Genomic DNA, 22,129 nt, shown 5'->3' with positions numbered 1-22,129 from the left:
GGCCTCAACAGAATTTAGGAAAAAACCCACCTCAGAGTTGCAGATTTATCCTATAGGATTCTCAAATCTCTAGTAGCATCCTCCTGGAGTGGTTCATATTCACTTTAAGCTGCTTAAATAGCCTAGAAAAGGCCCAAACTAAAAGGGAAAAGCATTCATCAACCATTCAAAAGTACAGTAAAGACCATTTGGCAAAATAATCCAACAAATTTCCGAGGATTCATGTGATAAAATACCAGTTACTAGTTCAAGCAACACAAAAACTAAATTGCCTCAAGGCTACAAAATTAATGATGTTCTCCAACAAAACTAACCCACAACACTTTCGTCTCTGAGTTCGAACTTTTTAAACTAAAAATTAAACTAGGGCAATAATAGGAACACCAAAAAACAACACACAGTTTAGCGGTAGCGCCTGAGTGAGAGTGTATTGTTCCTCTTCCAGTTGGCTCTTCTTGAAGGTCGAGCCTTGTGGTGCAGGTGTCCCTTTCCACGAAGGCCTCTGTACTTCTTCCCAGCAGAAGTGAGTCCACGAAGCTCCCTGTGCTTGTGAACCGGTTTGCAGATCCAGTTGATCCTGGGGTCATTACGGATGGCATTGTGAGCAGCATCAACCAAGATTACCTCAAAGTATTTGTATGTTGAATCCTGCACTCATAGGAGTATAACACATAAGCACAGAATTATCTTATATAAAATTCTGCAAAACAGGCACATATATCACTAACTACCCCTGTGTGCATTTTGAAAAAAATTAAAAGATGAACAGTTCACTGTATATCCAACCACCGCCGTTCAGATTATCCATTTAACAAGGGAGACAAATTAAGACAAATAGATCCAATCTTAAATACATTGGAGTATATGTTAACTCATAATCAGTATCAAGAACTATTACATTCCTAATTACCATGTAAATTATTTTTAAAGTATGAATCAAATCAATAAAAAATTGGCCTACAGTATTTAAATTCAAGAAATCTTGTACACACCTCATTGATCCAGTAAGAGTTGAGAACCTTAAGGCCACTGAGTTTCCTACCAGCACGTTCCTCAGCTACTGAACGCTTGCTGCGTTGGAATTTCAGCTGAGTGACACCCTGATTTGTTGGCTTACCGTATACAATACCCTTGGGAACTGGTCTCTTCCGTCCACCACGTCTTACACGCACACGATAGACCACATAACCCTGTAACAATAATTAACAGTCACAACAAAGTATAACAACACAATAGAACATCAATAAGAAGTTTAAAAATATACATAACATTAGAAAAAAAGTGTCATAATTACAACACCAAAATACTGAAGATAAATGGAGTGGGAGATGGAATTGATGTGTGCACATCCCCACTCAAACACATTATAAAAATAGCATGCACCTGACAACAAACAATAGCTAAAGCCTAAAGATAATTCTGCCATTTTTTTTTTTAAATGCATAAGCTTTTAAGCATTAGCAGAAAAATAAACCCATCAGACAACAATTGTTACCGTAAGACCAACAATAACAAAGTACATGAACATTGAACAAACAATTGGGTATAAAAAATTGAAAAACAAGAGCAGGAATCATATCCCAGAAACCCACCACTAATGGAAGCAAAACGTAATATTGACTTCCAGAAATTATTACTCTTAGGAAAGGTAAATCAGAAATGCAAGACATATTTCTTGATCTCATCAGTTTCATATATATTAGCTAGTAGAAAAACATGTAGATGGGAAATAGTATGAATCTCAACTGACTAGTTAATCAGTTAACTGGGACTTCCTAAATATTCATGTGTTCTAAACAGCACAAAAATAAAGATAAACATCATGTAATAACTAAGCAAAATTAAACATCAAACATACATCCATATTAAAATTATTTCAACAACATAAATTTCACAATCAATGAAAGCAACTGGTACACTCATCATGAAATGGAAGTGATGATGAACAATACATAAACCCCCAAATCACTTTACCTGTTTGGCCTTGTACCCCAAGCGGCGAGCCTTGTCAGGGCGAGTGGGATGGGTGACACGCACAATAGAAGGATGTTGGCGGTACTCCCAGCATCTGACCCTCTGCAAAAATCTCATAACATCAGACTGCTTCTTCCTCCATAGCTCCGACACATAAGTGTAAGCACCTAATTTAATTCATAAAAGAAAATCAACACCACAGGAAAAAAAAATACACGAATGCAGAAAATGCAAGTTCTAATCTAAAATCATTCTCATAAGAGGAAAACCATCACAACATAGAAATGGCATGCTTCACTTAAAATTAAAAAAAAGGAAAGCACGATTTTATTCTCTCCCAACTCTCCACCAAACAGATGATACAATTGAGAAAAAAAATACATAAATAAATCAAGTTCAATCGAAATATCCTCTCAAATTCAAAACCAAATCTGAACTCTAAAAATAACACAATGCATAAAAATCCATCAAAACTTTGCATTCTACTGAAAAAAAAAAACAGTCGACATATATAAACAAGCTTAAACAAAGTGACGAAAAGAAATCAACGAAAACAAAAACCTTCACGAAAGTGAGGAGCCGTGTAGTTTATATCTTACTAAATAACGTCCGATAATATAACGAAGCAATGTATGAGTTAGCATTAGCAAGGAAATCCAAAGTCGAAGAATAGGAGATGAAAGAGAAGTGAGACGCTTACCCATTGTTTGTTGAGCTGCTGTGCTCTCGAGTTTCGGCTAAGAAGTTCCGAGGGGTAGGATGTATGAGAGTGCCAATATAACTAGGGTTTTCGCAGATCCTCAAATGACCATTTTACCCATTTAGATAGTAAATGGGCTGAATGGGACTACCTTCAGTTTTTGGGCTGGTTTCATCTTTAAAGTCCAGCACCCACCTCCGTCATCCCTTCGTTTTTCTTTTCTTTTTGTCTTTTTAAATAAAAGAATAATTTTGAAGCTAATATATTACTTTAGAGGAGCATAAAAACTTTTGTTGTTAATTAAATATTTATTACTTTTTAATTATGTAATTATAATTTTAAAAAATTATAAGTAAATCTCTCTTTTGTTGTATTTTCAGTTATTCTTATAATCATAATAACGTTCGCTTGAATTCCAACTTAACACTTTTTATTTTTTTAATTTTTGGTAATTAACACTTTTTTAAGTTATAAGAGAAGTTGCTTTTAGATAGGCCCTTATTAGAGATAGCAATGGGTTATGTCGGACCGACTTCAACGCAACCATTGACCTATTGTGTCTAGAGGTCTAGTTAGGCTTAGTTTTCACAATTTGTATGGTTAATGGGTCTTGTCAATCCAATATGATTGAATGATCGATGGCATGGCTTGAGGTTTTTGGGTTATTTCTTTATGAGCCCTTAGCAGGGGAGCTCGTTTGTTTTAATGGATCGGTATACTAAATTATAAATATACAATATGTAATATTAAAATTTTTTTTATATTTTTAATGGATCATTACCCAAGCCCTTGACATGCAGATAATTTTGAGTTATACCCCTTTAGACCATGCCAAAAAAAGGGTATAGACTGTGTTGCTAGCCGATCGAACCCCTTGACATATCTAAAAATATATGTTAAGACTTTTTAGCACATGTGGCAATAATAAATATATTTTAGCAAAAATACTTAAAACTTTAAATTTATTAATTGTATCGCCTTACAAATACAAGCTACTAAATACATACAAAACCAAACCAATAGATAACCATTAGAGGTTTCAAATGCTAACACTTAGCTTTACATCCTTCTTTACAACTGAAGACAAAAAGACATATCTCTTTATTGGAATTAATAATTTATATACTAAAAGGTCTTAGTCGAAGAGTTAGTGTAACGAATTGTTATTCAGTCTTCAATCTTGTTTCTTCCAAATAAACCACCTCAATATGAAGTTAGCTCTCTATTGCAACCTTTTTCACGTAGCTCTTTTCCCATGAAAGTAGTATCTTGGTCAAAATATTAAAACCAAGCAAGGAATAGTCTGAGAATCTTGGCTCCTATTTTCTCCTCACCTAATACAATCATGACCAACTTGCCCTTGGATTCCTTGTCCTTTGAAGGGACTTTCTTGCAATGTGATTCCCAGATTGTTCACACGCTTTACTGTAACTTGGGACATCATTTCTCTTCAAGAGCTCATTTTGTCTAATCAATCTAAATTGTGATTAATAATAGCCCAAACTTTATTTTTGAAAGCTATTCCCTATGACAAGAAGTTATGGCCTTGGAGTCATAACCTTGGCCTTGCAATTCTACTCTATGGAAGTCAACTTCTCCTCTACAACCATCATTGCTCTTTAATAGGCCTAAAGCTTCCTTGCTCTCCTTTTGGAAGGGTAAGACATAACCTTGAAAAGGAAGATGAGGTATATTTAGAAGCTGCAAATACAAACAAGTAATCAATAAGAACATTTAAAATATAGTCAAATAGGTAATTGTATAGGTATAGTTGCTTATAGCAACACCATACTCAACAAAGGGTTTGAGCTTCATGGATATGAAAAGTTTTTGGAGATCTACTCGAAATCTCTTTCGGGTGACCTTACTTTTAAGACAAGCTCATGAACAATTCTCTAACCCTTAGTCTAACCTTATAATCTTGAGAGGAGGAAGGAAAGCAAACAACAATGCATGACCTCCCTACAACAAAGCAAACACGATAAGATTGCTTATCGCATTTGCATTAGGAATGCCGTTACGACACAAGATGTTTTCATGTGCCCATATAAAGTGTGAACTTTTACCTACCGCAACGATAAGAAAATGTTTATGCCTTATAAACTATTTTGGAGAATTGATAAGATGTTTGTCTACCATGTCATCTCCTTCTAAAAAGGAATCAAACTTTGAAGTTCTTTCATCTAACATGGATAAATGAATACTATGCAATGTCATTTTTGACTTGCACAAATAATTAAGTACGTTTGCAAGCAACAAAAGAATTGAGTAACTCACTGTCTCACAAATATCCAAGTTATGAGAGACTAGATCAAGTTGTTCTCTTTTTATAACCAAATCAACACAAAGTGAGAAACAATTGTAATCATTCAAGCTAAGCCTGAGACATATGTTTGATATCCTGTGATGCAAACCAAACACATCTAATTAGATATCATAAAAGAAGTGGAAAAACATGACTTCTGTATAGTGTGAAGTGTGCAAAAAATAACTAAAGAGTCTTTATCACACGATATTGCAAATCTCCATATGGCGCCCAGTCAAATAGAAAACAAAAAGCTTTGAAGTCCTACCCACACTTCGGAAACTAAAGAGCAATTGTTATACAATAAACTCCAATATGTGATATATCTCCTAGAGAAACAACTAAATACATGAGCAACAACTCGATCAACGACCTATGAATAGATTTATCTCACCTAAAGAGTGCAATATGCTAGTTGAGATTCTTTTTGTTATCCACCCATGTTATCTTATTAAGTTTTGATTATTATCTTATCTCTAATATGTAACAAATTATAAAGTTGTTATTTGAATTTATGTAATGGATAAGATTGTAATCTCTTCCTTTCATCATATAAATATAAAAAATTATTCCTATATTTCCATAAAGTCTAATTTAGAAGAAAAAAGAAGAAGGAAGAATTGATAAAAAAACGAGGTTGATAAACAGTAAACACGATAACTCTTATATCGTGCCAACCTACAAATTCTTCACATTTTACACAAATTCTAACTCAAATTCACAACTACTCATAGTAAACAAGTTTAGATATCATACTTTCAACTCAAATCCACACTACTAATGGAGAATTAATGAAAGAACATGATTAGAATTAAGCTTATGCATGCAAGGAGCAATAACATCTACCCATAAATTCTTAACATTTTGAACAAATTTTGACTCAAATTTAATCGATGCAGTGAAATAAACCACATTAAAAAAAAAGTTTACTTACTAGAATTGAGATAAAATTATCATTGGAATTTGTGATTTTCAATGAATTTTTGTTGAAAATCTTAATGAAAACGAGATAATGGGTACTAGGTTTCCGTTAGATTAAGGATGAGAGAAGAATAGATATTATGGGGATTGCTTGGCTATATCTTGTAGACACTCCGAGATTGGCTAATTTAATCCCTAAATACAATTACAAATATTATTGAAAGTTTTTATAAATAAAAAATAATTTCCTAATGTAAGTTATTCATGTACACAATGTTGTATGAGCATGAACAAATAATACTTATAATATGAGGATATTTTCTGTAATAGAATAATATAATGTATATCTATTTTTGAGTATATAAATCAGTATATATATAATATATTATCATGTGTTATGATATGTCATAATATGTCGTCATATGATTGAATATTACTTTATCTTTAATTCAAAATTATCTAATTATTTAATGATATATATTAAACATATATTTATTTATGTATCTAAAATATGTACATACAATTTTATCGCTTATAATACGTGGATGAAAATCCAATATGAAAATAAAAAGAAAAAGTTTTCAATAAATGGTGGAAATTTTGCTGAAAATGATTTAATGATAATGACTTGTGATGATCTCTTAATTAATTCGCCCACCTCAAGTTTAACTTATTAATGAATCTTCCCCCCGAAATTTAAATCATAACAAAAACTTTAATCTAAAAAAAATTAGCTTTACAGTATTATTGTTATAAATGAAGCCGTAACAAGATTTCTCTAATTCAATCAACTGTGGGAAAATGTTAAAGTTATGTAAATGCCATGTGAGCAATTCTATGTGTATATAATTTTAATATATAATCTGAATATATAAATAATGTATCATTATATGGTTGAGAATTATTTAATCATATAATAATACATTCGTTATATATCTAAAATATGTAAAAAAATACATATATTTAAGCTATATGTCTCTTAAAATTAAAATTTTCTATCGAATAAGTAGTTGATGCATTATTATTTAAAAAATTATTTAATCCACCTAATAATTTAAAAATAAACTAATAATCTTGATACATATATATATATATATATATATATATATATATAGAGTGTAACTTTATTATTATTTAATTAATTAATTTTTTAATTTTTTTAATAATTATTAAAGTAGGAACAGCTGGCACACCAGCCTTGTCTTTAGGCCGAAGGTTGATATCTCTTTCAACTTTGTTCTCAAAATTTAACAATACGGTACAAAATCCAACTAATTAAATTAGAGTTGAAAATGAAAGGTGATATTAAAGTTTGTAGGGTGACCAAGTCACCATTCGTAAGCAAAGTATTATTTCTACGGCCAAATGATTTGCCTTCACCTAAGTTATAAGTTATGATAAAGTCCTCAAATTTTATCTTTTAATTTTTAAAAATTTAAATTTTTACCCATAAATTAAAACCTATTAAATTTTTTAATTAGAGTTAAAAATAAAATTATCATTTAATAATAATATTTAAAAAAATAAAAATTTTTATAACTTTACCCCCTTAATTTAGAAAGTTAAAACATTTTCCTAAAATTAAGTTTTGAAAAGTGATATTTTTTTACTAGGGTTTCAAATTTTATTGGTAAATTTCTAACTCATGACGATCAATCTCTCTCCCTTTTGGCGACATATCTCTTTCTTGTGTTTTCTCTCTAATCAATAATATGTAGATTTAATAAAATTCAGACAAAAAGTTGACTTCTCATCTGAACCTTTATCGTCCAAATAAAATCAACTTCATCTATACGATGACGATGATCCAGATGAAGAGTTGTGCTCCCCCCAATGAGATTCATAATGAAAGTATTATTTACAGTTATTTAAAAATTTCACATGAAAATAAATATAAATAATATTTATTCATTCGCTTTGAAAGATGTTATTATTTATGACCACTGTCGTTCTTTTTTTTCATACAGTTATTTAGATCTCAAATTCAGCAACTGATTAATAATTTTAATTTTAAATTATAAATAACCTATCGTCTCTATCAAGATATAGAAATTTATAAAAAAAAAAATTCATAATCTATTTAAATTTTTTTTTTAAATGACTAAATATAGCAAAATTTAAAACCTATACCTTTTTATTATTTGGGTAGAATTTTAATTTCGAATATTATTTACACATTGAAACGTTTGAAAGGGGGCAGAAAAGGGAACCATTTCTATCCTATAATCCTATCCAGTCATCCCCAATCACCGCTCGGGGAGTATCAAACAAGTTTTTGTAAAATAAGGTAAGCGTAATTCCCTTCTTGTCCCTAACTTTTAGCTATATTTAAATTCCCCATAATTTTCCCAAATCATCTTATATACCATATAGGTTTGATTCGAATCGAGTAAAATTGAAGCTCGAACTTGTCAAGCTCACTATAAAGCTTGTTCAAACTGGGCTTGCTTGAGGAGATTTGTGTTAAGTTTGAACCAAATTTTATACTGTAACCAAGTAAAAATGATTTAAACAATATTATATTAGTGTATATTTGTTAAAATATTATCATTTTAATTTATTCATATTCAAATTTTCTAAGCGAACAAACTTAACGAGTCAAATATCTTAAAACTATAGTTTAAACGTGAGTTTAAAAATATTTAACTTTAAAACTCAAACTCAAGTTCAATAATGTCGTGTTTGTTTTAAGCTCAATTTACCTCTGCTGGACACCAGTCTTACTTTTAGGGGTGTTATTGATAATTTTTAAACTACAGCACATGTTTGTGAAATTATGCTACACTAGAACCGTGCAAAAAGAGAATCCAGTAACCTATATTTTACTATAAAGAAAGATAAGAGAAGAGAAGAAAGCTCAAACAGTTGTTCATAATTACCCTCATCAAATTATGTTTGGTGGAGGCAAAAGCATGGGAGGTGGAGGAGGAGGGGGGATGTTAAGAACAGTTGGGAGAGCGGTTACAAGAACTGGAGTTACTAATCTCCAAGAACCCATTTCATCTTCTTCTTCAAATTCCACTACAACTACTACTGCTGCTCCTACTTCGCCTACAAGGACTAACCACAACAGGCTGAACTCTTTGTCTGCTATCACTTCGTCTCCACCTCTTTCTCCGCATAACGTACCCGTTTCTGCTGCTCATGGGGTGCCCACTTGGCCCTCTTTGGGCTGTGACGATTTTGAGTGGGTGTCTTTGGATGGTGAAGATCGAAAGTCTCATGGGGCTCTTGGTGATGACTTTGTTCTTGGACCTGTTCCTTCCCTTGATGAAGTTAATAAAGCTGTCTCTGCGCTTCAACAGTAAGGAAATTCTTTATTTTTTAGGCTTTGTCCATTTTTTTGTTTGTTTGTGTTGAGATATATCTGTTGTTGCTTTTGTTGCTTTAGGATTTGTGTTATTTGTGGATGGAAATAGGCTAATTTTGCACTTACAATATTTCTGCAATTAACTGGAGGGTTGAAATTACAGATTGTTTTTTGGATTTGTAAAACTGTTGTTGCCATTGTTCATACGATGGTGCTATTAGTGTTGGGACTACTGCTAATAATAATAGTATATTCTAGTCAGGTGTTAGAGATTAAATATAAATCACATCAAGTTTAATTTCACAATCATTCTTTTTGTTTTGATGTTGATAATGATGGTGATGGAAAAAGTTCATGATTTTTTATGTATGAGATGACTAAGTTTCTCACGAAGAGAATTTTCTGCATGGATTTAATTAGATGAAGAGTTGAAAGAGAAATAGTTTACTTAGAAGATTATTGACAAATAGATTTTTGTTGCTTTCCTAGCAATATGAAGCAGCTGTTAGACTTTTCAAATTTGAAAATTGGGAAATTGACTAAAGGCCAGTAATGCTTTCCCAGACAATTTATAATTTCATTTTTATCTGCTTTTTTTTTTTTATAAAATTATTCAAGTTGCTTACTGTGCTTGATATCTGTGATAGATGAGAGAATATGTTTTTAAGATGCTGAAACTAGAATCAGGGCTTGATGGGAAATGGAATAAAAAGTGATACTCTTCTTCAAAAATATTTGGCTCTTTTTTGTAATATGATACCTTGATGATGATGGTGTTGTTTTTCTTTATATTCACACTAACTCAATTGTAGAATAGAATTCAGAAAATTCTTATTATAGCATATAAATGATTGCTACATTTTATAATAAGTTTAATGTTCATGTTGGAGATTAATTAACTATTACTTTAACCTCATACTTTTATAACTTGACTGATGCATAATTTGGTTGGCTTACATTTAACCTTGATTCTTGCTGTAGCACTTGTTTGTTAGTTTTATCCAACTTGAGGAAAATGTATATGCCCAATTATTAATCTGTAGTTTTTTGGTATGAAAACTTTAATTATTGCAGAATTGAAATAATACTTGTAATTGAAGTTGACTTGTAAGATTTTGACCTTGTAGGGCTTTCGACCCTGCTTCGTACTCCCTTGTGAGAGACAAGTATGCTCATAATTTGGACAAGGATGCTGAGTTGGATTGGGTGGAGCATTCACCGCATCAGAGTAATTCAAGAATGTTGCAGCCTTATGGACCTGACAGAGTTTATGATGCTTTTCATTTATTACAGACTGAGCCATCTATTCAGGTGCCTCCTTTTTCAAAGAATTGAACACATAGAATTTTGCAGCTCTTTGGATTTAAAGTGTCAATTCATTGCATTTCCTGGTTGCAAGTGAAACAGACTGCATAAGTAGGTAGTATAAGTCAAATGGAAAACTTGAATCACAAAACCAAATCATGATTATGTTGCTTAGCGTTTTACCACACTTAGAATCTAACTCGAATGAGCATAAACTTACTATCATAAATGTAATGTTTAAAACTCATCATAGTGTTTTTCTTGTTTCAAATTTTATCTGTAAGACTATTAAGGGGTCCTTTTTTTCACCAAACTTTCCAGAGAATGGTCGTTTCATTATCTTCAGATCAAGCTGTTTGGAATGCTGTTTTGAACAATGAGGTCGTTCGGGAACTGAAGGAGTCTTTCAATGCAGCAGGTTATTATTATTTTTTTGCATCATGTTTTCCTTTTAGAATTTTCTTCTAAGTTTTATTGTTGTATAAATACAAAATTCTATCTGATATACAGATATACATGGGAGAAAATCAAGTCATGAGAGTCGTACTTGTTATTTTATCTGTGTGTTTACAGGAACAAGTTGAATGACTTTCTTTCTCCATAGAAACTTTAATTAAGGGGCATGGATCCTTGTTACTGAGTATTTTCTAGTTGATATTGGAAGATTTAAATAAAGCTTATCTAAATTGTTTCCAAACATGAGATTTTGGACTATATACGCAGCTGAAGACAGTGAATCAGAGTGTTCAACTGAAACTTGTGATGACTCCAACCCTGCAATGAATATCATCGAGTGGATTTTTCACAACACTAAGGCCGGAGTCATCAAAGTTATCAATAAAATTACCCATATTGTGAATGAGTTGTTCAAGCCTCCTGATGACAAAACACCAACAGGATCTAAAGCACCTGGAGCTACAGATCCATATGAGGAAAAGCTGAGAACTTCATTCCTTCTATCCATCATGGTCCTGCTGGTTGTGGTTGTGGCTAGAGCTGGCAGGGCTTGACTGTAATTCGACGACATGACAGGTGATATTTTCCCATAGGGTTACTTTTACTGGACAAAGTATCCCAGTGGTTACATTGCTAGTCTTATAGCTGAAGTTATGTTTGTTATTTACTTAACAATAAAAGTAGGGACAATGAAGTTAGCATGTTTATGTGCATTGTCAGTATGTCATGATCTGAATATTGGGATGTTCATATTTTGTAAAGGGTGTAATGGTAATTATTGTGCTTAATTAGTTGGAAGGTTATTTTTAGTGTGTGGGATTTTGTAGTTGAGCTGTTTTTGTTCTTTTATATTTTTTTTCTCCCGGCCTTTTCTACTTATCTAAGTCTCTTTTCAATGTAAAATGCCTGTGTACAAGAAGCATGTAAAAGATATTCATGAGACTTTGGTTAGGATTAAGCCAATTTCTATGTGGCAAAACAACATGTTCCCACCCAAGGTTTGCCTCATTGACCCTTTCCCACCTATTAAGTTTCAAAATGACATTTTCCTGCCCTTTGTTAAAATTCAAACATTAGTCTTGATAATCAAAAGGTATTTTTGTTACTTCGTATAATATGTATAATATATATTATAAGGTTAATATCATTTACATTGCTAAAATGCAAGCAAATTACATTTCTTTCACCAACTTGGAAAATTGAAAAACTTAAACCCTGACCATAAGTGATCAAGTATGTTTGAATTCCGGCATCACAATGCCTATTTTGCCAATGATAAGGCAACCACTGAGAATGTTGTTCATTTGGCTCTCAAATGGCTGAAAGGATAAAAATATTACTTTGGTAATATATATTTTATTATTTATATTAAATATTAAAATATTATCAAAATAATTTTAATGTTATTTTAATTATATTATTATTTGTTAATTTTTTAAATAATTATATTCAAAGATATTTAAATAAAATAATATCTTAATATTCTTTTATTTTCTCTAATTAGACACAATAATTATTTATACTTATCAAATTTTATCAAATATGATAATAATAATAATAATAATTTATACTTAATAATTTTTTAAATAATTTATTTTCAAGATAATATTTCATTTTTGATAATAAAATATTTTTCAAACCGAACACCTTTGAGGTACATAATTATTCCTTCTTCCTTGTTCCTTTTGCTATTAATCCATTTATATAATCCACAATTTTCAGTTAAAGCCTTCTGCCAATTTCTTGGATTACACATAGCAATCACATGCCCTACGTATGAACAAAAACGATAGATGGGATTTATTATCATATTTTATCTCTGTGTTCATTATTTGTGGATATTTAGGAGATCAAAGTCTCATAAACATATATAATTTATCAACCCATTTCAAGGGCAGCTTCTTCCTCCAAAGTCCACAATTTGGTTTGGGCAGATGAAATACAGGAAACCGATGCATTGAGATACGACTGCGCGCCACGTTATTTAAGTTCCGAAAATATAAGTATCAGGAGGCTGCAGCAAGGTCTTTCAAGAACTTGTTTTCCTTTGCCAGACATTTGATTTCAGTCCTCCTTCGAGCTCTGAAAGGAAAACCAGAAGGGAAACATACACGAGGAAAATTAAAATGTTTAGACAACATGAGCCTAAATTAGCCATGCTTGGCAACCTTTTTTTTGTTTTTTTCTGAATTTGATTCAAATGTCTATCTTAATTTCTTCATACCTGTCTCAAGCTCAAGCTAAGATCTCCATGTTTCTAATTTTCTGCCGGCTGTTTACTCTTTGCATTAGACGCTGATGAAATACCTTGTTCTATACACTGCATAATGGAAACAATTATCAATGAAACACATGTTGATTGATATGCTCCAGTAACATTTTTAGAATTCTAAGACAGAAAAACAACTAATTAGACTCAAGAGTTAACAAAACTGGTGGAACATTAAACTTTCAAGGTGAAGCTGTGGGTTCAAGTTCCTGTCACACTTGTGAAGCCTTAAATTTCCTAGAATAATGGTTGTAGGTTCGGTTACTATGTCTCCGGTTTACCCGTCCAACAAATATAGGTGGGATCCCTAGTTTTTTTAAAAAAAAAAAAGAAAACTGATTATAGAAGCCAACATCTTAGCAGGAAAATGAGGACTGGAACTAAATAAAACAGTGAGAAGAATGCAAATTGATAGGAAAATTTTAATCTAGTAGGCCCTTCTTTAGGGTGAAATTCCAAAATATGGTTCCTCTGCTACATCAAATGATTAATCAGAATTCCTATCTAGCAAGCAACAACAAAATATGAAATACCACAGATGCTTTTCTGTAATATGACTTTCTATACGACATCCAAGTTCAGGCAACACAAGTTTACAGGACTGTAATTTATATACATATCATTGCAGTTCTAAAACGCTTTTGGCATAGACAATAAAGCTAAAGTTCTGAGGAGTGTGCTAATTTGGATTGAGAGAGATAGAAATATTTTTGAAGTTAAAAAGAACGAAGACATTCATTCATTTTGGGATAGATTTTGAAATTTGGCTGGGCATCTGTGACAAAAGAACTTCAGAAATTTCTTTCACTTTCATTTATGTGAAGTAGGACGGAGTGTTGGCCCATTTTTAATTTCGATGGTTGAGAGTTTACAGCTGGTTTTATGGCCATTTTTAAATGATTAACATGTTTGGGCACTTTCATGTTGCTCTCAACAATTAACACCTCTTTAGCAGTCTATAATTAAAAAATTAAAAAGAAAACAAGTATAGACATGAGAAAACTTGCCCTATGCATTGCAATCAGAATATTTACTATAAAAGATAACAGGTAAACCTGAAGAAGATATCCATGCAGAAAATCCAAGGTTTGTGGAAATGTTGTTGCAGATATATTAACCACTGCCTGACCCTGTTCCAAGAAAAATAAGAATTAAGAGCAGCAAACAGAAAATATAAAGGTTGATAACTTTATAATTCTGACAAACTAAGCCAGCTACAGACATTTGGGAAGGTCCAAAAATTATAAAAATGTAGAAGCAAAAGGTCCAGACTAATAATGGGATAAATTGGTGATTTAATTGATGCAGGAGGATGGAAGAATATGACCTCCTCCTGATGTGTGATAAATTGGTGATTTAAATCAGGTCCACAATGAAGGTTTCTTTACATACTACATTAATTTTTCTGTTTTCCCCAAGACTAGAGGACTATAGCTTTTATCTTATACTTCTAAACATCATATGACATTAGGACCAAATTATCAGGTCAGTTGAACTAGAGGAGCTAAATATTACAAGCCAATATTAGTAATCCCAGTCTACAATTGCAACTTTTTTTATAGGCCTAGCTTAAAAGGCAAACAGTCACTTTCATTAAAACTGATTTCCAAACAAGCATAATTGGAATTTCATAATTTAAGTCTTCCTGAGGTCTCTTGGAACCTCAAATTCAGAGTCAGGTTTTTTTAAATCCGATTTCTGTATCCTAGTTATCTTTTGGTAGTTACTCCAACAATAAGGTTGGAATGTACTCTTCCTCTTACAATAATCATCAAGTAAATGTGATCTTTCACGTCTTATATGTTGCTTCACACACAAAGACAATCCGATGGGTCAAATCGTAAAAAACCTAAATTAGAAATTCAGCTGCTCTTTCAAGAAGCATTTTTCTGCAGGAAAAAATCTGAATGAATTTTTTTATTAACTTATAGAGCCAAAAATCTTCAAGAAACGCATGTTTAATGTAAGTCTTCAGAACAGACATTTTTGTTTTTATTATTTATTTTTCTGATAGGACAGAGAATATAAAAATAGATAATCTCTGTGGCTTTTTATCACCAAAAGTTAGCTATATTTTTATTTCAAACAGCCATAACCTGTCACACAGAAACTGTTCAATAGACATGGACAAGCATACCTGTGACTTGAAGGAGCAGAGATAATCCTGAATGATTTCTAAATTTCTTATTAGCCCATTTTTATCCTGTAAAAGAATATTGGCAAGAAATTACATTTTGTTACTAATTAAATAAACAAAGGTAGGGTAACACAATAAATCACTCTAATGTTTAATTACATTAAAAAAAAGGCAAAGGAAAAAACATCAACTCATTCAAATCATCAACATGCCTCACTTTGGAACAGAGACAACAAGCATAACTGGTGAAAACATACAAACGTTTGGTAATCACCATATCCACAGAGTATCACTTTACTTCAACTTCTTAATCTCATCTAATTAATTGAAGGCCTTATTTGGGTAAAAGGAAAATGAGGGAATAAATGCTTCAAAAACCAAAGGCAACTTATTATTGTAATTGAGATATTAGTATGTTACATTTGAAACTTCTGTGAAACATGATAAGGCAAAGCTCAGCCACAAGTATCATCAGAAATATCAAGAACAACATTTTAAATCTTTTTCCATTCTAGTTCCTAGGATACACTCTCTCAAGTACAACAAAGGAAGCCAGTTTAACAGATGTTTCATCAACAATAATGTAAAATGATACCAGAAGATCAATTTTCTGATATTAAAAATAATTCCAGTGTGAAAATATACAATTCTTACAGTAATCAAATGAAAGATGCAATATTCCTTTTGTCTCAAACCTTACAACATACTGTTGGTCGTCATAAAGCATTTACTGCAACCATGTGTTCCCTTACTCAATGGCAAACAAAATTTCTTCAATATATTAACTATTTATTGAAATTTGCTCTCAATACTGAACTATGCTAACCAGTGAGACATATTAAAGTAAAATAAAAGGATTACATTAGAGAAAAAATTACGAGTTTCTGATACCTGAACTAAAGACTTATCATTAAATGTACGAGTTGAGACCCACTCCTCTAGCAAAGCCTACATAGGACCAGAAAATACTTCTAAGATACATTGTTAGGTTAAGGAATGAGACACATGACAAAGTAACAAAAACAATATTTTCACAAAGGAAGCTACTTCAACACAGCTGCATATATCCTAGTATTACTCAGCAAAAATCAAACTCACAAAGTGGCATCTTCATAACACTCATTCATGAGATCCATGGTTGATAAGCTGCAAGGGTTCATGAATTTGAGCTATTTTTTATTTCTAAACAAACTTTTTAGGAAATGATATTTTGACTTTGTGAACATAATTTTCACCATGCCAGGAACAAAACAAGTTATTAGTATAGAGAATGTAAAACCACTTGAACTGGTTCAGGCTTTCATCAATGCAAAAGATGACAAGTTGAAAGTTTATTTCATAAAAATAACAGGACTGAGATTCTTGATAGGGAAGTCATAAACAAGATTGACATAAGAGATTTCAAATCAAGACATGTCTTAGCTCATAACTGAAGCCATTCATCATTTTATATGACTGATTATAAATAACACTAAATAGACTAGTCATATATTATAGACAAATATAACCGGAAACAAGAGATACTTGTTTCAATGAACAGATATTTTCTTGACAGTTGAGGAGAAGCTTGAAGCCAAGAAAGGTAATTTATTTCCCATAAATTACTATTCTGTATTATGTGTACAAGTGTAGATCAAGCAAGCTCTAGATGTGAAAAGAAAGTGACCACACCTTATGATCAAAATCTGCCATTTTCAGGACTATAGGTACAATTATTGGATCAGGACCAGATTTTTCTTTCTTAACAGATTTTTCTTTATCCACCTCTGGATATTTCAGTGTTTCACCTGCATTATCAAGTTCTAACAGTATTATCCACTTGTTATGAAAAACTGATAAATGCAAAGCCATAGATAAAAACATGACATAATGTTGAGCAATGGAGCTAAACAAAAGCGACAACAGGTCCAAAAATTTTCTGTCAGAGTTAACCTTTATTCTCACCAGCACTTCCAACTTTTTTGGGAGGATCAGAAGCACTTCCAGCTAGGGAAACAGATTCCAGAGAATCTGCGATCTTGTTCACCTGTTCAGTAGATACCTTTTCTCTAGAGCTCACATCCACTTGAGTGTTGTTGCTACTTCCACAAACACTTGCAGAATTATTTTCCCCTTGTTTTACTGGATTATCATCAGATGACACAAATACAGACTGTTCCTTCACTGTTGTGGTAACTAAAGATTTATTATCTTCGTCCATTAAATAAATGCTGGGATCCAAATGTATCCCCTGCAATTATCATAAGAAAATACATAGAAAAGAAAAACCAAAATGAAACACGTTAAAGCACACACAAATTTGTATTTTAATGCTAATCTCATTCTTACACAAGAAAGCGAAAAACACAACTTACAATACAACTTTTAAGTTGAAAATAAATTTCTGCTTCACTTCCACCAGCAAAAACAGATACGAAGACACAATTTGTTGTTTCAAAGGAAACATCATTTTGCTCATCTTAGTGATTTGCAGGGTATAATAACAATTATCCTCTTCAGAATCAATTTGTGGCTAGATCATCTTCTCATAATTTTATGAAATACTGGTTGGAAAAGCAGCAGATCAACAGAACAGAACTAAACCAGACCCCAAAAGGTCAAGATCTTAATAAAATCAAATCTCCAGCAAAACAGATGTGTTATAAAATGTTTCTGCTTTGACTCAAATGGCCCATAACAAGAGAGAAGCATCACTCCGGGGCTACCCATGAAGAAGAATCACAATTACGAAATCATTTCTAAATGACTTTAGATTTAGCTTTGCAATTTGCATATGCAAAGTAATAAATCATTAGGCTAGTAAAAGAATTTGAAGCAAAAAGTGTTATAGATATAGTTGCAACAAAATATAGGCAAGCATTAAAAATGTTTTTAAAAAATAACAATAACAAACAAGAATAATTAATTATAAAAGGCTTAAAATACCTCAATTATAATTGGCTTTCCATCTTTCATTGCTTTCTTCAAATCACCGGCCAAGCCTACAAGAACACATTGACTTAGGTTATACTACAAAGATAGAAAAAGTGAAACGCTCCAAATTAGTCCATCATGCAGATTACCATATGTTAGTTCAGGGGAAAGAAGGAGAATGGAAATTGAGATAATACCTTTACGAACAATTCTGCATTCTCTACAAAATTCAGTTATTAACTCCTCAGAGGAGTTGAATTTTCGGGCCCATACAGGAGCAGATGTCAATGGAGCACTGAAACAGAAAATATAAGCAAAGAAGCATTTTGATGAGACCTACAGAAACTCCAATTTCAATAATTCTAAATTTCAACTCTACAAAACCCTATTAAAAATAACGGCAATCTGTAACAGGCCACAGATTTATTCTAAGAAACTGAACTAACCAAAAACCAACTTCTTCTCAAAGATATCATCAATATAAGAAACATATCAACTTTTAGGCTTAAAATACTATTTTGTAGAAGGACAGGAATACTCTTTACCAGATGTTTTCTTGCCAATTACCACAGAATTCAAATTGTTTCTGTTAGGAGGAAAACATGGTTACAGGTGCTCAACTAACATACTACTCCATGGTGCCAAGGGATTTCCTGACTAATGACTTAATCAGATTGATGCTTAAAGATCTTATTTCTCTGAGCAACAAATTATCATACTGGAAATAAAATGTGCAAAATATAATACAGGAACTCAATAATTATTCCCATGACATACTCTGTTGATGTGCGTAACAATTCATATACCATGTCCGTCTGCAACAATTACAAACACATGCCACAAAAATCAATATACATCCAAAAACTGTTAATATACAAAAGCGAAAGAGAGAATGAAAGAGCCAGAATAGTCTGATACACATAAATATGACTAAACCTGTAAGACATTTGGCAAATTTAGCCTTTGTGCCAGCTGGGTTGCTATAGTAGACTTTCCAACACATGCAGTTCCACAAACAAGAATTACCAACGGCACTCTTTGATGGTGAAATCTAAAAAGGACATGAAAAATCATATTACTGAAACAAAGAACCTTCCACATTTCTATTTCAATATTTTTCTTTCATATATCTCAGTTGGTAAGATATTTGGTCTAGTGCTCCACAGATTATCAAAACCAAAACAAAATTAGAATAACTAACTATGAATTTTATGGTTTCAACCACTGAATAATATAATTACAGAAATTCTAAGCCAATATAATCTATAAGAAACATACCCGACCAGCATAATCTTTTTTCTACATCCTTTTTTTATTTAAAAAATTGCCACTCTGGTTCATACAATAATGAACTCCATGAAACAATTAGAAATTTCATAATGTCCATGTCAAATATTTGTAAGAGATCATAACAGGGAAGCTCAACAGTTAGAATGCATAGCTGTAAAAAAACCTTATGCCAAATCAATAAAAAAAAAATTTCAAAAAACTAATCAACACTGCAAGCACAACAAGACATGATGTATTATAAGCATCAATTAAATTCAAAAAGGAAAAGAGCAACTATTAATCAAGAAATGAACTATTCAAGTAGAAATTTTACTGACCTAGTCATCATCTTGTAACGATTTATATAGTCTTCTCCATAACATCTGCGCTCCATAAGCTGCAGATATAATCCTATGAGGAGATTTTACGTAATTTAACATCTCAGGACCTAAACTTCTAAGCTAACTTATTCATTGGATTGTTGACCAACAATCTACTTTCCAACCAACAGTGTCGGTTTAAAGTGCTAAAATAATCTAAGTTGAAACCATAAGGCAGAATAACCCACAAGTGAAGTATTGATTGGAAGCCATATTGTATCCATAGGATAGACATACCTTAAACAGATTAGCTTCCAAATCAGATTGAGAGCTGTCAATGAAAAGATCCATTCACCATTAGTAATAAAAACATCAGACCATAAAACCGAAACCTAAAGAGATGGCATACACATCGAGAAGGCTGTTGTCTACAAGTAGCTTCTTCAGTTCAAGTGCAATTTTAATAGCCACATGATTTGGTATCTGAAATCATAAAAAATAAAAATCATCTAATTTTCTATCCTATTAAATTCAATCACACTAAAAGGAAAATGAAAAGTATAAAGTGATAACCTTAGTGACGGTTAACATTCTGCTGAGCAAGAATCTGGAGAATACATAATAGTGATCAGCGTTATCACCAAGCCACACCTTAACCTGTAGGCCACAAAATCAAAACAATCAATCAAATAATCACGATTTAATCAGTAAAATAGAAGTAAATAAAAAGAAATATGAACCTTAACAAAATCGTATTTGGAGAAAGTGTTCCGATAATTGAACTTGATGTTAGACACAGAGAAGACTTTTTCTTTTTCCTCGCTGTCTTCGCCACTGTTAGGGCTTGATGGCGCCACTGCCACTGCCATTCCCTTGTTCTTCTTCATCTTCTCCTTTTCCATTTCAAATGATTTTGAATTTCTTTCAATTTTATGGAATTCTCCGGGTGCTGGCTGCTCTGCTGTGTCAGTTAAAGGCCTAAAATACAGCATTTTGTTATTTATGTGATTCGATTTTATTGAATAAACAATAAAAGGGAATCAGTTTGTTTGTAATGCTGAGGCGAAAGAATTATTTCCCACCCAAATTTTAGGGATATTAATTAAAATTGGGAATAATTTTTCCACCCAAACCGTTTTAGCTAAATATATTGTAATTTTATTCTTAAAAATAAATTTAATTTTAATTTTAAGAATACCCTCTCAACTAATTACGTCATTCTCAATTAATTATATTAAATTTGGTATAATTTTTTCGAAGATTTGATAACTTTTAATTCGAAGATTTAGTAAGTCATATTTCAAGAATTCAAAATATATTTAGAAATTGATAAATTTTTATTCAAATATAGATAGAAACGAAAAGATGAACATAAACGAGGAGAATGGTGAGTACAAACGGATAGTATGTAGGATGTATAAAAGGTGCGTAGAGTACGCGAGTGATATAATATTATAATATTTAATATAATATATATAAATAATAATAATTTTTAAATATTATATATATATATGTATATATTATATTTTATAAATATTATATATATAATGAGTGCGTGTGAATGCGTGCACTCTCGTGCAGCTGTGCACCTTTACGCACCTTACACACTCATACGCGCCTTTATGCACCTATACGTGCCCTTACACACTCTTACACACCAGTACACACTCTTATGCACCTATATGCACCCTTACGCACCCATACACACTCTACGCACCCTTATGCACCTGCGCACCCTTACGCACCTGCACACATCCTCGCGTACCCTTCTTTACACTTATGTTAATCTTTTCGTTTCAATCTATATTATAACAAAAATTGACTATTTTGAATAAGTTTTTGAATCATCGAATCATAGAATACTCATAGGTTATCAAAAAAAATATTTTGATGTAATTAACCGAGAAGGTGATGTAATCAATCGATAAGGGTATTATTGAAAACAAATTTAAATTTGCTTAAAAAAGTAAAATCATTGCAAGTTTGTCTAAAAAAGTTTAGGTGAAAAAATTAGTATCTATTTTAATTAATATCTCCAAATTTTAATATGCTCTTAAAGCCGTATTCATAAAGTTTAAAAAATTTAAAATCTCATCTATAGGATAATTATCATTAAAATTTTTTATTAGAAACAGAATAAAATTATTATTTTATTAATAATATTAAAAAATATATAATTTTTTTTTTAAATTTTAAAAACTAATAATTTTAACTTAAAGTTTTTTAATTTTAAAAAATTATATTAATCTC

General features: G+C 31.7%; 3 protein-coding genes across 5 annotated transcripts; 1 reads left to right on the top strand and 2 right to left on the bottom strand.

Annotated features, from left to right (window-relative positions):
- Positions 1–187: 187 nt before the first annotated feature.
- LOC123197228 (60S ribosomal protein L15-like) lies at positions 188–2,802 on the bottom strand. Its single transcript, XM_044611419.1, has 4 exons — positions 2,675–2,802; positions 1,975–2,141; positions 993–1,190; positions 188–648 (listed from the first exon to the last, which is right to left on the bottom strand). The coding sequence occupies exons 1-4, from the start codon at positions 2,676–2,678 to the stop codon at positions 403–405; spliced, it is 615 nt and encodes a 204-aa protein (XP_044467354.1). The 5' UTR covers positions 2,679–2,802; the 3' UTR covers positions 188–402.
- A 5,948-nt stretch (positions 2,803–8,750) lies between these two features.
- Positions 8,751–11,780, top strand: LOC123197261. 2 transcript variants are annotated; one of them, XM_044611472.1, is made up of 4 exons: positions 8,751–9,204; positions 10,338–10,521; positions 10,837–10,933; positions 11,089–11,232. In XM_044611472.1, the coding sequence occupies exons 1-4, from the start codon at positions 8,792–8,794 to the stop codon at positions 11,097–11,099; spliced, it is 705 nt and encodes a 234-aa protein (XP_044467407.1). In that variant the 5' UTR covers positions 8,751–8,791; the 3' UTR covers positions 11,100–11,232. The 2 variants fall into 2 exon arrangements, with proteins under 2 accessions (XP_044467407.1, XP_044467406.1); XM_044611471.1 differs by lacking the exon at positions 11,089–11,232 and adding an exon at positions 11,239–11,780 and having other exon boundaries at positions 8,752–9,204.
- A 968-nt stretch (positions 11,781–12,748) lies between these two features.
- Positions 12,749–20,929, bottom strand: LOC123198123. Of its 2 annotated transcripts, none has more exons than XM_044612742.1 (16): positions 20,620–20,929; positions 20,453–20,536; positions 20,289–20,362; positions 20,177–20,210; positions 19,898–19,956; positions 19,227–19,341; positions 19,068–19,105; positions 18,488–18,585; positions 18,303–18,358; positions 17,310–17,607; positions 17,049–17,164; positions 16,269–16,325; positions 15,378–15,443; positions 14,296–14,370; positions 13,196–13,291; positions 12,749–13,053 (listed from the first exon to the last, which is right to left on the bottom strand). In XM_044612742.1, the coding sequence occupies exons 1-15, from the start codon at positions 20,869–20,871 to the stop codon at positions 13,229–13,231; spliced, it is 1,485 nt and encodes a 494-aa protein (XP_044468677.1). In that variant the 5' UTR covers positions 20,872–20,929; the 3' UTR covers positions 12,749–13,053; positions 13,196–13,228. The 2 variants fall into 2 exon arrangements, with proteins under 2 accessions (XP_044468677.1, XP_044468678.1); XM_044612743.1 differs by having other exon boundaries at positions 17,322–17,607; positions 20,620–20,927.
- Between the last annotated feature and the right edge of the window lie 1,200 nt (positions 20,930–22,129).

Source organism: Mangifera indica, chromosome 15 (genome assembly GCF_011075055.1).
Source record: "Mangifera indica cultivar Alphonso chromosome 15, CATAS_Mindica_2.1, whole genome shotgun sequence".
Lineage (NCBI taxonomy): Eukaryota > Viridiplantae > Streptophyta > Magnoliopsida > Sapindales > Anacardiaceae > Mangifera > Mangifera indica.
The sequence above is the reverse complement of the archived record's forward strand: the minus strand, read 5'-3'. Positions and strand labels throughout refer to the sequence as shown.

Bases quoted from the DNA above. Each gene is read 5' to 3' on its own strand.
- LOC123198123 (XM_044612742.1), bottom strand. From the start codon at position 20,871: ATGCTGTATTTTAGGCCTTTAACTGACACAGCAGAGCAGCCAGCACCC. The intron at 18,359-18,487 runs GTATTATCTCAA...GTGTTCTTGTAG, and splicing joins ATGCAGAATTGTTCGTAAAG to GCTTGGCCGGTGATTTGAAG. The intron at 15,444-16,268 runs GTATCAGAAACT...ATTCTTTTACAG, and splicing joins ATGATAAGTCTTTAGTTCAG to GATAAAAATGGGCTAATAAG.
- LOC123197228 (XM_044611419.1), bottom strand. The intron at 1,191-1,974 runs GTAAAGTGATTT...TTATTGTTACAG, and splicing joins TGGGGTACAAGGCCAAACAG to GGTTATGTGGTCTATCGTGT. The intron at 649-992 runs GTGTGTACAAGA...CTATGAGTGCAG, and splicing joins ACTCTTACTGGATCAATGAG to GATTCAACATACAAATACTT.
- LOC123197261 (XM_044611471.1), top strand. From the start codon at position 8,792: ATGTTTGGTGGAGGCAAAAGCATGGGAGGTGGAGGAGGAGGGGGGATG. The intron at 9,205-10,337 runs GTAAGGAAATTC...TTGACCTTGTAG, and splicing joins GCTGTCTCTGCGCTTCAACA to GGCTTTCGACCCTGCTTCGT. The intron at 10,522-10,836 runs GTGCCTCCTTTT...CAAACTTTCCAG, and splicing joins AGACTGAGCCATCTATTCAG to AGAATGGTCGTTTCATTATC.